Below are 13737 nucleotides of genomic sequence, written 5' to 3' on the forward strand. Positions count from 1 at the left end.
TTATCACATTTTTGTGGAACTCAGCTAGCAGAAACACAATATGTTTTAGTATGTTTATGAGAGGATCAGCATTGTCTGAATTAATAGCAACAACCTATCTAAAGTATGTCAGGACATAAATAACAGTACTTTGGAATTTTAGATAAACCAGTTCAGTAGATTAAAATAAAGCACATATACACTTAAAGGCTGCTGATTGTTATATTTCAAGCTATACTGATAACCTATTGCGGGTAATAAAGTTTATTAAAACTGGCGACTACAAACGCTTCGGTTCCCATTTCAGTTTCAATCCGATTGAAACGCGCCATGTAAATATGACGTTTTAGCGGATCGGATTTGAAATTCGTGTGACGTCACATCAAGTCGGATTGAATTCAAATCCAATCCGATCATGTAAACAGGGTAACTATTGCACCACGTTTCGGGAATTGTTAGCTGTGGTAAAGGGTATAAAGAAGAGAATTTACATTACGCACTGACCACGCTTCATTAAAATGGCTGCGGACTATGAAAAACCCGGAAGGTATGTTAGCCCGGTGGCTATCGGTTTTGGGCACCTACCAATTTCAGATTGAACAAAGGCCGGGGAGGCAGCATGTAAATGCGGACGGGTTGTGTAGGCTGTAAAAGCGACGCCTGTCTTGATTGCGAAAACGCTAAAACGAAGCGGTGGTGGTTTCGGTATTGCAAACGCAGTCTCGCCGACCGAGCGAGCAATACGCCACTGGTTGGCTCGAACAATGGTCTCTCGTCGAGCTGCGTATCTGGCAGAATGAGGATCCATCGATTTCTCCTATATTGAGAAACAAAAGTTGCAGCCGCAACACGCGCCGGATACTTCGCAAATGGCGGTGCACGATACAACTCATTCTTATATAAGGCAATGGGATCTACTAGAGGTACACCAGGGTTTGTTATACCGCGTGTGGAGACCAGACAATAACTTTGATTCCCCAGTGTTAGTGCTGGTCGCCCCACAAGGTTTACGAAGGGAAATCTTTCACCATTTACACGAACTCAGAACGGGTGGTCATTTTGGGATCAATCGAACTATATACGCCATACGTCGTCGGTTTTATTGGCCGGGATTAGCGGAAGACGTTAGACAATGGTGTAGATGGTGCATTCCGTGTTCTCGCCGCAAACCAACCCATGGCCGACCGCATCGTCCACTAGTGCAAAATATTTCATGAGGCCCTATGGAACGAGTAGCTATAGATTTTCTCGGCCCGTTACCTCGAACAAAGAATGGGAATCAATACAGGTAATGGGTTCAAGGCTCGTCGCTGCTACCATTGTGGGCGTATGTGTCCTTGGGCAAGACACTTAACGACAATTGCTCCAACCCAGTGGCCACCAATGGGTTGTCCAAATTATCAGCCATACATAAAAAAAAAAAGAAAAAATCCCCAAAAAATAATCACCCACAAAGTAACATACATGGTAACTCGTAAGCTGGCATGGGGGTTAAACCCGTGTGATAACGACTGTCGTTTTCCGGCCACGCGAGGATAAAGTAAGTTACATTCATTCATTCATTCATTCACCTTTTGGTTGTTGTGGATTATTTTACAAAATGGAAGCTTTTGCTTTGCCGAATCAGTTAGCGACTACCACAACTGAAACCCTGGTGACACAATTCTTTTTAAGGTTTGGTTTTTCAAAAGTCTTACACTCGGACCAGGGTAGAGATTTTGAATCGCACGTTTTTCAAAAGATGTGCCGTTCGTTAAACATTCGGAAAACCCGTTGCACGCCGTATCGGCCACAGTCCGACGGTCTTGTGGAAAGGTTTGATCGTACCCTTTTACAAATGTTGTCTAATTGCGTAAATGATTACCACGACGATTGGGATAGTCACCTACCTTACCTTTGTTTAGCTTACAGGTGTTCACGTCATGAATCCACCAAGTTTTCACCAAATAAACTGATGTTGGGAAGAGAAACGGCGCTGCCGTTAGACCTGATGGTTGGGCCGCCACCAGGGTCGCGAACGTTTCGGTGCCACACGGGGTTTGTCCAGGACATGCAGTACACTCTGACAAACTCGTTTGAAGATGCGCATCGATCTTTAAAGAAATTCGCCGTTCGCCAAAAGCGCAACTACGACCGCAACATGCAAGTGGTAGAACCGTTTACAGTCGGGGTTTGGTATTTTTAGCCTCCGGCAGCTAGAAGAAAACTGGGACATGGGTGGATTGGCCCCTATTTAGTGCGACAGCAGCTCAATAATGAACTATTTGTGATACCAGGCTCGGCAATACATGCCGACAATCTTAGCAAATATGAAGCCGAACATTTACCGGAGGACTGGAGGCGTGAACGCGACGCTGTGAATGTTGGACAGCAAAGAAGTGATGCGCGTACACCACCACAAGAACGAACAGAGACCGGCGATCGGTCGAGTGCTGAGATGCTGCCTGGTGGCGATGTTGGGACAAATGACAATGTTTCCATGTTTGGTCGAGTTCGTCGTCCACCGCGACGTTTAACCTATGATGTGTATTAGTGGTGTAATTTCATTTTGTGTGTTATTCGTTTGAGGACAAACGTGTTTAAGTGGGGGAGAGTGTGATGAATTCTTATGGTTATATATTTGTTTTATGTCTTAGCTGTGTATTTCCTCTATTCAGAGCGCTATTTATGTTTTATTCTATGTCTATGTTAAGTTACAGAGCGTAAGTTAATTGCTATTACCGCATTCCTTCGCTTTACATTATTGGCATATTCCTGTATTTTGGGTGCTGCTTTTGATTGGTTAATTGCACCAAGGTGATCCTAGAATACAGATATTATAGCGGCCATTTTCGATACCTTTTACTGGTGCCACCAACCTAAAATTTGGACACTGTACTAACTAGACCCCAGCGGTACCGATTCTAAAATAAAAATTCTAAAAATATTAATTATGAATATTCATATTCGTCATAAAAACATATTTATATAATTTTCGCACGAACCAGCTTTGAATATGTTATAGCGCTACGTAATAGCTACAAAATAAAACATTTTTTTCTTCAAAAAAATGGGGGCATGGGTGTGAAATATTAAAAAGTATGATCATAACTTGAATCATATAAATATCAAATTTTCAATTTTTTTGGCGAAAATATAACTTACGCATACATCTATGCACGGCCTACTAGAGATAGCCTCTAAGATTAGGGCTTTTAATTGATATGCTCGGTCGGACCAGTCGGTCCAATTGTATCGGACAATATTGAATTGACTACAGGATAAACTAGTTTGTTTTAGAAGTAGAGGCTCAAGGTCGTTATCGCCTTCCGTGATAATCTTTGCGCCTCCGTTATTTAAAAACAAAAAACCTTTTGTATTAATTGAAACAAATAAATTAAATTCTCGATGTTTCTCAGGTATACTTACGCACAGATAGGATAAAGTAAATGATGCGGCAGTCGAAGACTCTGTTTAAATCCAAAACATCACATTTGAATATACGTATTTACTGTTCATTATATTATTTTTGTTAATGTGTATAATTTTTGCGTTCGTGCAAATAAAATATATGAACAAGGGATTAAAGATATGACCATACTTTTTTTGTATTCTGAACCCAAGCCCGCATTTTTTTGAATATTCATAATTAAAAAAAAAAAAAAATTAAATTATTTTTTTAATGGGAATGGTATGTTAGTGACCTACAAAGATGTATGTGTAAGTTATATTTTCGCCCAAAAAATTGAAAATTTGATATTTATATGATTCAAGTTATGATCATACTTTTTAATATTTCACACCCAAGCCCCCATTTTTTTGAAGAAAAAAATGTTTCATTTTGTAGCTATTACGTAGCGCTATAACATATTCAAAGCTGGTTCGTGCGAAAATTCTATAAATATGTTTTTATGACGAATATTAATATTCATAATTAATATTTTTTAGAATTTTAAAAAAAAGGTTTGTGGCACCAGTAAAAGGTATTGAAAATGGCCGCTATATTATCTGTATTCTAGGATTACCTTGGTGTTAATTGCGTGGGCGAGACGTTGCATTTTATAGCTTAAAAATTAAATCAGTTGCTTGTGGTTGAGTTCGTGAGCGGTCTTACTTTTGTCTAAAGAAGAAAACGCTACAATACTATTCAATGAAGTTTATTTATGTTTTAAGCTGTGATTGTAAATGTATTTTAATCACGCCCCCCAAGATTTTGTTAAAATGTGAATCACGATGCCAATTCTAAATCACCGTTTTGTTTTGTGCAATGGTAGAGTTCTTGGGTATTACCATTCAATAAGGGAATTGTACCTGTTAATTTATTCAATAAATTGTTATCTAAAGAGCCACTAAGGTGACCAATAAACAACCTAAACATTATTTATGGACATGTACTTTCTGGGTATACTAAGTATTGAAGTTATAAATTTTCAGTAACTAAACCCATGACCCAATTAAAAACCTGTTTATTTTAAACATTAATTTGCAATGTTTTAATCATTGAAGCAATTGGAGTAATAAACTGCAAATATTGTTTCCATCTTTAAAGCTTAGCAGCTCATTAATTAGGTGATGTCCAATAACAATTGTGCCACTAGTATTCTTCACATTGCTTTGACTTTATATTGTCTGCCTTTCATCATTTTCTTGTTCTTCTTGTTCTGTTCTTTGCGTTGAATCATCTCCTACATAACAATACCCAGTTGATAAAAGCGATATATCTGAAGTTGAGATGAATAGATCCAGCACAGGGGTTCTTAATTTTTTAAAGCGCGCCACTTATTGAAGATTTCGTAAAAACTTGAACCCCCCTTTGTGTTATATTAAAATTTTTTTATTTTATTAATATATATATTTTATTTTATTATTTTTCGCAGTAACCACTCTAAGAATAAAGAACCACTATTGGAATGATAAGTGGGTGACCAAATTTTAAAGCAATCGCGACATCGTTTTGCACCCCAGTCTGAAATCGTGTATACTGCTCAATTATCATAATATAACTGTAAATATTTGTCGACGTCAATCTTTACATGTGCTAAGCCACATTTTAAGTACTCACAACTGCTATGTTGCGTATGTAGGTCATACAACAATGAACACTGGGCAGTCCACAGTACTACACACTTGGAAAACTGCCCATATTGTGTAAGTAAAGGGTTATGATGTAACAGTATATAGTATTTGGACATATGCTTGTAAATATAAAACCTTACATCCAATCTTCGCTGTTTCTCTGGATCTTCTTCGTTCATCATTCGTTCCTTTAAAGCACGCGCTTTCTCCTCTTTCTTCTGTTGTGCTGCCTCTTGTCGTTGTGCGTGTGTTTGCTTGAGATACCGATCAGCCACATCTGCTCGGTGTTTATCTGCTTTTATTTGACTCTAAAAAGGTCAAAAACAACATGCAAAAAATATAAATGTTTTATTTATTTTTCATACATGCATGAAAGTAGAAAAAAATGTTACACAAACCACTTACGTCTCTTGAAAGTCTTAATTTTTTAAGCTTGTCACTTAGATAAATTAACATTTTCAGCAACGGAACCATTTCTCCTATTTCTGAAGGCTTTTCTGGCACTATAAAGTCAAAAAAGAAAGCTAAGTTAATATTTTTGTTATACAAGATTAAATAATTCTACACTTTCAAGGCCAAATCAAGAAAAATGATTCCTAAGTTTAGATATTCATAGAAACTAAAACAGAGTGGGCAGGCAAACTTCTTAAATTTTATTTGATTAAACTGTTTTCACAAAACTGTTTGTTTAACTATCACCCAGATCACCCAGAATCTATAAATTTTTTATACTTTTAGCTGAAAATTGTCTTCTAAATTTTTTGAAGCAAATAAATTTCTAAAATTTGCTGAACCATAAGTTCTGAACATGATGTAAAGAAATAAATAATTTTACAATAGCACTGGGTTACAAAATGAATTATTGAGAACATGCTTACAATTAATTACAAGAGTAATTTGCTTTACAGTCTCAGGAATGGCAGGTGCATCATCATTTCTATAAAAAAAAGTTTTAAAGCGTCATAAAAGTCTAAACTTTAAAAATTAAAGTTAAAATATAATGAGGATTAAAGTTAAATATAATAATTTAACATCATTGTTTATCAACTTACTGGTCTAGAGGTTTGGCACCAGAGTATTGATCCGAAATATGAAGGGAATCAAATAAATTCTGATGATCCTTTAACACACGAACAACCTGTAATAATATAAAAGTACAGAAATGTATTACCAGCAAAAGTTTTTATACTTCATTGAAAACATAATATATTAATACAATCACAAATAAACGGTCTATGATGCAGGATTGTAAAAGTTGTAAATCCGGACGGTGATCGTTTAATTTTATTGAAAATCCGGACGTAATATGTTTTACGTGCGTCTGTCACCCAAGCTACCAAATCTTGTTATAAAGCGTATTACTGACTATCACCACGACACCACAGTCTAGTGCGGGCGCCTGTGCGATAGAAACCGTTGTTAAAGCTGTGATCTAATGTTTTATGTTCGTCGCGTGTTCGTAATAATCAGCTAACAAAGTCGCTCGAGTAACAAACATTGCCGTGCTGCAATTTGACATTTTGCGCTTAATTGTTACGTCACATGTCTTATTGCAACATAATATTACAAGTTACAACTATGACGTTTCATTACGTAACAATCGGGAGGAATGCCCACTGCCCAACGAACCACGAGATCGAAACATCGTGTATGAGCGTCACATTTTTACGCTCTGCGCCGGCGTAGGAAATAAAGAAAGACGCATGCGGTAGCATACATTCTACACCTAACAAACGAAGTAATCGCTGTGAATTTATTCTCGTGAAAAGTGCCGTAATGAAACTCTGGTTCTCGTGCGGTGTCATCAAACGATGTTTTTTGGCTTCTGTCCAAGCTCTGCCGGGGCGATACTTTGTAATAATATATTACAATTTGCGTTGGTTCCAACTTACTGATAGCGTCGCTCCTCGCTCTTATATTTGCACCAATTAAAATTCACATAAACGCAATTTACCTGCATTTATTAAAGTTTAAACTATTCTTGGTTGCTTGCTTAAAATTATATCGGGATTAAAACAATTATACAAAATATAGAAGCACATAAACCACAATTGTTATCTAAAATTTTAATAGTTTATCAAAGGTATTATGACGTAATCATCGTTACATTTTTAATCCACGATGAACGTGGGTAAAACTTTTTATTTGTTTCTACCGATTTAGATACGTCGTTTTGATAAATGTAATATCATTTTAAATTCACCACATAAAGGTTCCATGTGACATGATTTGTGACAAAATTAGTATAGTAGGTGTTGGAAAAATGCATTTTTTTTAATGTTTGCACGAACCGTTTCGTCATTTTAGCTATTCGCCGTGTTCTCGCAATGTAACCGATGCGGTTAAAATAGAGCACACGTTTATGTCGTCAATAATTACGGAACAAAGAAACCAAAGAGTATATTGTCGGCCGAACGTAAGAAAGTTGATTTTAATAGATATAGGATTTATTTCTACTAAAAAAAATCCGGACGTTTTTCGACGATCCGGACGGTGACATTATCACTGAAAAAGGGATATTTTTACAATCCTGCTATGATGGTAACAAATTACCGTACTATCCAATATGAAGGCAGGTACATCCCCATAAAGCTCAGATAACATCAACATGCTTAAAGGAAGGTTGTATTTCTCACCCATTTTTGCTTTATCAGCACAATACAAGCACTGTGGAAGCAACATTTACGTACATATTGTTAAAAAGTAGTTACTAATAAACAGTTAAAGGACCACACAAACAAAAAATTATAACTTGTATATTGATGGAAATGTTTAAAAGTGTTACAAAGGTTAGAGGTGGACCGATATATCCATTTACCAATATTATCAACCAATACTTATGTTTACCGACAATCAGTATCGGTGAAAAATGCTTATAATTATCATATATAAATCGATTGTGCAAAGCAACGTGCCTCCTACTTGACGTCCACTTGAGTGTAACATCCACTTGCGTCAAAGTTTAACGTCCACTCGCAACATAGTTTAGACTTTCGGTGCCTCGTAGTTTAGCCTTTACATGCGCCGTAGTTAACCTTCACATGCGCCGTAGTTAACCTTCACATGCGCCGTAGTTAACCTTCACATACGCCGTAGTTTAGCCTTCACATACGCCGTAGTTTAGCCTTCACATACGCCGTAGTTTAGCCTTCACATACGCCGTAGTTTAGCCTTCACATACGCCGTAGTTCAGCCTTCACATGCGCCGTAGTTAACCTTCACATACGCCATAGTTTAGCCTTCACATACGCCGTAGTTTAGCCTTCACATACGCCGTAGTTTAGCCTTCACATACGCCGTAGTTCAGCCTTCACATGCGCCGTAGTTAACCTTCACATACGCCGTAGTTTAACCTTCACATACGCCGTAGTTTAGCCTTCACATACGCCGTAGTTCAGCCTTCACATGCGCCGTAGTTAACCTTCACATACGCCGTAGTTTAGCCTTCACATACGCCGTAGTTTAGCCTTCACATACGCCGTAGTTTAGCCTTCACATACGCCGTAGTTTAGCCTTCACATACGCCGTAGTTCAGCCTTCACATGCGCCGTAGTTAACCTTCACATACGCCGTAGTTTAGCCTTCACATACGCCGTAGTTTAGCCTTTACATACGCCGTAGTTTAGCCTTCACATACGCCGTAGTTTAGCCTTCACATACGCCGTAGTTTAGCCTTCACGTGCGCCGTAGTTTAGCCTTCACATGCACCGTAGTTTAGCCTTCACATACGCCGTAGTTAACCTTCACATACGCCATAGTTAACCTTTACATACGCCGTAGTTTAGCCTTCACATACGCCGTAGTTTAGCCTTCACATGCGCCGTAGTTAATCTTCACATACGCCGTAGTTAATCTTCACATACGCCGTAGTTAACCTTTACATGCGCCGTAGTTTAGCCTTCACATGTGCCGTAGTTTAGCCTTCACATGCGCCGTAGTTTAGCCTTCACATGCACCCTAGTTTAGCCTTCACATGCGCCGTAGTTAATCTTCACATACGCCGTAGTTAACCTTTACATGCGCCGTAGTTTAGCCTTCACATGCACCGTAGTTTAGCCTTCACATGCGCCGTAGTTAATCTTCACATACGCCGTAGTTAATCTTCACATACGCCGTAGTTAACCTTTACATGCGCCGTAGTTTAGCCTTCACATACGCCGTAGTTTAGCCTTCACATACGCCGTAGTTAACCTTTACATGCGCCGTAGTTAACCTTTACATGCGCCGTAGTTTAGCCTTCACGTGCGCAGTAGTTTAGCCTTCACATACGCCCTAGTTTAGCCTTCACATACGCCGTAGTTTAGCCTTCACATACGCCGTAGTTTAGCCTTCACGTGCGCAGTAGTTTAGCCTTCACATACGCCCTAGTTTAGCCTTCACATACGCCGTAGTTTAGTCTTCACATGCGCCGTAGTTTAGCCTTCACATGCGCCGTAGTTAACCTTCACATACGCCGTAGTTAACCTTTACATGCGCCGTAGTTTAGCCTTCACATACGCCGTAGTTAACCTTTACATGCGCCATAGTTTAGCCTTCACATACGCCGTAGTTTAGCCTTTACATGCGCCATAGTTTAGCCTTCACATACGCCGTAGTTTAGCCTTCACGTGCGCCGTAGTTTAGCCTTCACATACGCCGTAGTTTAGCCTTCACATACGCCGTAGTTTAGCCTTCACATACGCCGTAGTTTAGCCTTCACATACGCCGTAGTTAACCTTCACATACGCCGTAGTTTAGCCTTCACATGCGCCGTAGTTAACCTTCACATGCGCCGTAGTTTAGCCTTCACATACACCGTAGTTTAGCCTTTACATACGCCGTAGTTTAGCCTTCACGTGCGCCGTAGTTTAGCCTTCACGTGCGCAGTAGTTTAGCCTTCACATACGCCGTAGTTTAGCCTTCACATACGCAGTAGTTAACCTTCACATGCGCCGTAGTTTAGCCTTCACATACGCCGTAGTTTAGCCTTCACATACGCCGTAGTTTAGCCTTCACATACGCCGTAGTTTAGCCTTCACAGACCCCGTAGTTTAGCCTTCACATACGCCGTAGTTTAGCCTTCACATACGCCGTAGTTTAGCCTTCACATACGCCGTAGTTTAGCCTTCACAGACCCCGTAGTTTAGCCTTCACATACGCCGTAATTTAACCTTCACAGACGCCATAGTTTAGCCTTCACATACGCCGTAGTTTAACCTTCACAGACGCCGTAGTTTAGCCTTCACATACGCCGTAGTTTAGCCTTCACATACGCCGTAGTTTAGCCTTCACCTGTGTCGTAATTTAGCCTTCACATACACCGTAGTTTAGCCTTTACATACGCCGTGGTTTAGCCTTCACGTGCGCCGTAGTTTAGCCTTCACGTGCGCAGTAGTTTAGCCTTCACATACGCCGTAGTTTAGCCTTCACATACGCAGTAGTTAACCTTCACATGCGCCGTAGTTTAGCCTTCACATACGCCGTAGTTTAGCCTTCACACACGCCGTAGTTTAGCCTTCACATACGCCGTAGTTTAGCCTTCACAGACCCCGTAGTTTAGCCTTCACATACGCCGTAATTTAACCTTCACAGACGCCATAGTTTAGCCTTCACATACGCCGTAGTTTAACCTTCACAGACGCCGTAGTTTAGCCTTCACATACGCCGTAGTTTAACCTTCACAGACGCCGTAGTTTAGCCTTCACATACGCCGTAGTTTAACCTTCACAGACGCCGTAGTTTAGCCTTCACATACGCCGTAGTTTAGCCTTCACATACGCCGTAGTTTAGCCTTCACCTGTGTCGTAATTTAGCCTTCACATACGCCGTAGTTAACCTTTACATGCGCCGTAGTTTAGCCTTCACATACGCCGTAGTTTAGCCTTCACATGCGCCGTAGTTTAGCCTTCACCTGTGTCGTAATTTAGGCTTTACGTGCTTTGTATTTTAGCCCTCACGTGCGTCGAAGTTTGGCCTTTATGTATGTCATAGTTTGACCATTACGTGCATCTTAGTTTATTAGCGTTCATGTGCGTTGTACTTGCGTTCATGTACATCCTAGTTCCTTACAAAAGCAACACTTACGGAGTCATGATGTAACATACTAACATGCAGACCAACCATTTTTCTCTAAAAAACTGATAAAATATAGACTTTATTATGTTTTTATTTTTCAGCTACATTCTATGCTGACAAAGCACTTTCTCCTATTATTTTTCAAAACTTTTTATATGTTTATTGTGTTTCGCTAGTAGCTGCTGTTTTTCTTTAATACAAGTTGTTGGTACGTGTTAAAAATTATGTTTGAAAAAATGCTGGTTTAACCTAATTTAATTTTCTGTAGTACATTAGAAACCAGAAACGATCTAAATTGCCATTTTTTATGAGAAATCCTATGCATTGTCGCACAGCCAGACTTTTTCACAAGCTGCTTTTTTTTAAACTTTGGTGGATACCTTTAGATCACAGCGTATCTATTTTTATACAAATTTTTATTGTTATGATGCTAGCAGAGGTTTTCAGGTTTTCTTAGTAAGCATCTTAAAGAGGTTTTCTTAGTAAGCATCTTAAAAATAATAATAAAAAAACAATGTTTCATGGTTACTTATGCCATGTGTGTGAATTATGCAGCTACTTAAATGTAAAAGGTGGTAAAACGAATATCCAATTATTCAAATTTCAATTAATACTTACCAAATCTTGCATAGTTTTGTGGAGGTTGGTGATGCTTTTCTTTATTCCAACACAAAATACAAGAGATGGAAGAGTTGTCATCTTTACTGATATTGTAACCTGATCGTTAATTGGTTTCATCTGATGAGCAATCACGGATATCAAATCTTGTCTTTTCAACAACTGAAATAACATCAAGTTGTGATAAAGAGCTTAAAATGATTAACAGCCTAAAAAAGAAAATTATTTACATACTTTCAATTCAACTAGCATCCCTTCACAGCATTGCCGACCAGAACACCATAATGTGTAAACATGTTCAGATTCCTTCTGAAGTTCATTAGTGCTTTCAATTTTTTTGTTTTGTGGATCATCTCCAACGAGAGCAAAGGATTTGTGAAGAAAATCAAGATGGTGAGACAACCTTAAAAAATTTACACCCAACATTTTATAACTAACAACTCTTTGATGACAGTTGCTTCTCCATTCTTAGCTGAGAAGCAACAACTCCCAAACCTTGAGGTTCCTCTATTCTCTTTAGATAAACGACAACTACCTTTTATCGGCCGCATTTAAATTTCCAAATTTTAATTGTTTAGAGTAATCGTGTTTGGACTGCATGCGCAAACAACTTTATTGTCACAACAATGCTATATGTATTGCAAGCAGAAATGCATACAGTTTAGAGAGAAAAACAGAGTGTTTCTTTATTGAATATCGAGAACAAGCAAAGTGCAGAAAAATCTAGTGTTCATTTATTGACAGTCGGGAGCAGACGCATGCACTATTCAGAAAGATAACGCTAGTATTTCTTTATCAATCATGGCCCATTGACGCATGCATTTTTCAAAAGAAAGATAGAGTGTTTCTTTATCATCGAAACGAAGCAGACTAGGCCACGAATAAGACAGAACCTTAGTCTTGTAAAAAATTTGTGGACAATTTTGTATCTCTGGTTTTATCAGTTCTAACAAACAACAAAAATACAATAATTTCTAAAGTCAAGATTACCAAGATGATGCAAGAGTGTTGTTCTTTGCCTTGCCAATAAAGAAATTGATCAAATAAACAAAAATTCCAAGAGCCATTAAAATTTCCACATAATATTTATCCCAGCTTCTTAAATGCAATGGAACATCTGCTATTTTCAACTCGGGTTTTTTCTACAAAAGCATTAAAATATGTTTTAATTTACATGAAAACTCTCTTTAATCTCTTTAATTTTTAATGTCTATGCTGTATACTTACCGTTTATATTTCATACAATCCAGTAAAATGCTAATCCTTTGGCTGTCTAAACTATGTACACAAAATTTCCACAAGAATAATGTAAAATGTAACAGTATTGAATTGTCTAAGGGGTAATGTCAAATCACACCCAGCAGTTAATAAAATTGCTGGACCTAGTCAGAATGTAGGTTATAAAACAAACACGCACAAAATTGCTTAGTGGTGGGCACAGTGAAACTTGGTTAACTTGGTAACGTCCTGCTTCAGCATTAAACTAACAAACCTTTTTAATATTTTTGTCAACTTTTTTGTCATTTTCCCAAATTGTATCATCGCCTGGTAGTCCCTCAAATTCATCTGGATCTAAAGATTCAAACTCCTCATCCTGTAAATGTGCAAAACAATATTGAGTTTTTATACTCTGATGATTTTTTATAGTGCTGTTAAATGTTTGTTTAAAAAATTGTCCTCAGATACCGACCTCCTCTGTTTCCACCACAACATCTTCAACCTCATTTGTTGGTTTCTCTTCAACCTGCTCTGCTTCAAACTCTACAACAAATTGTGTAAGGTTTATACAACTTTAACTAGTACTGTGTTTTTTTAACACAAACTAATGCATATACACTCAAAATATTGCTTACCAACAAATCCATTATTGATTGTCGTTTGTTTTTCAGTATCATCAAAATCTTCAAATTCTGCAAATTCATTGTCTTCGATATTTCCTGCATGCTTATTCCCAGCATGGACGATGACAATAGAAGCAATAAACAAAGAAAGTACTAATACCTTCATCCTATATATTGTAAACTTAATTCC

The 13737-nt window shown here is 38.2% G+C and overlaps 1 protein-coding gene across 1 annotated transcript; it reads right to left on the reverse strand.

Annotated features, from left to right (window-relative positions):
• Window positions 1-4408: 4408 nt before the first annotated feature.
• LOC149741804 (PAT complex subunit CCDC47-like) lies at window positions 4409-13733 on the reverse strand. Its single transcript, XM_089876938.1, has 12 exons — window positions 13560-13733; window positions 13397-13467; window positions 13199-13300; window positions 12697-12848; window positions 11941-12109; window positions 11707-11868; window positions 7588-7701; window positions 6087-6172; window positions 5913-5971; window positions 5440-5537; window positions 5175-5342; window positions 4409-4643 (listed from the first exon to the last, which is right to left on the reverse strand). The coding sequence occupies exons 1-12, from the start codon at window positions 13711-13713 to the stop codon at window positions 4563-4565; spliced, it is 1416 nt and encodes a 471-aa protein (XP_089733064.1). The 5' UTR covers window positions 13714-13733; the 3' UTR covers window positions 4409-4562.
• Between the last annotated feature and the right edge of the window lie 4 nt (window positions 13734-13737).

This window comes from Ciona robusta, chromosome 1, assembly GCF_009617815.1.
Source record: "Ciona robusta chromosome 1, ASM961781v2".
NCBI lineage: Eukaryota > Metazoa > Chordata > Ascidiacea > Phlebobranchia > Cionidae > Ciona > Ciona robusta.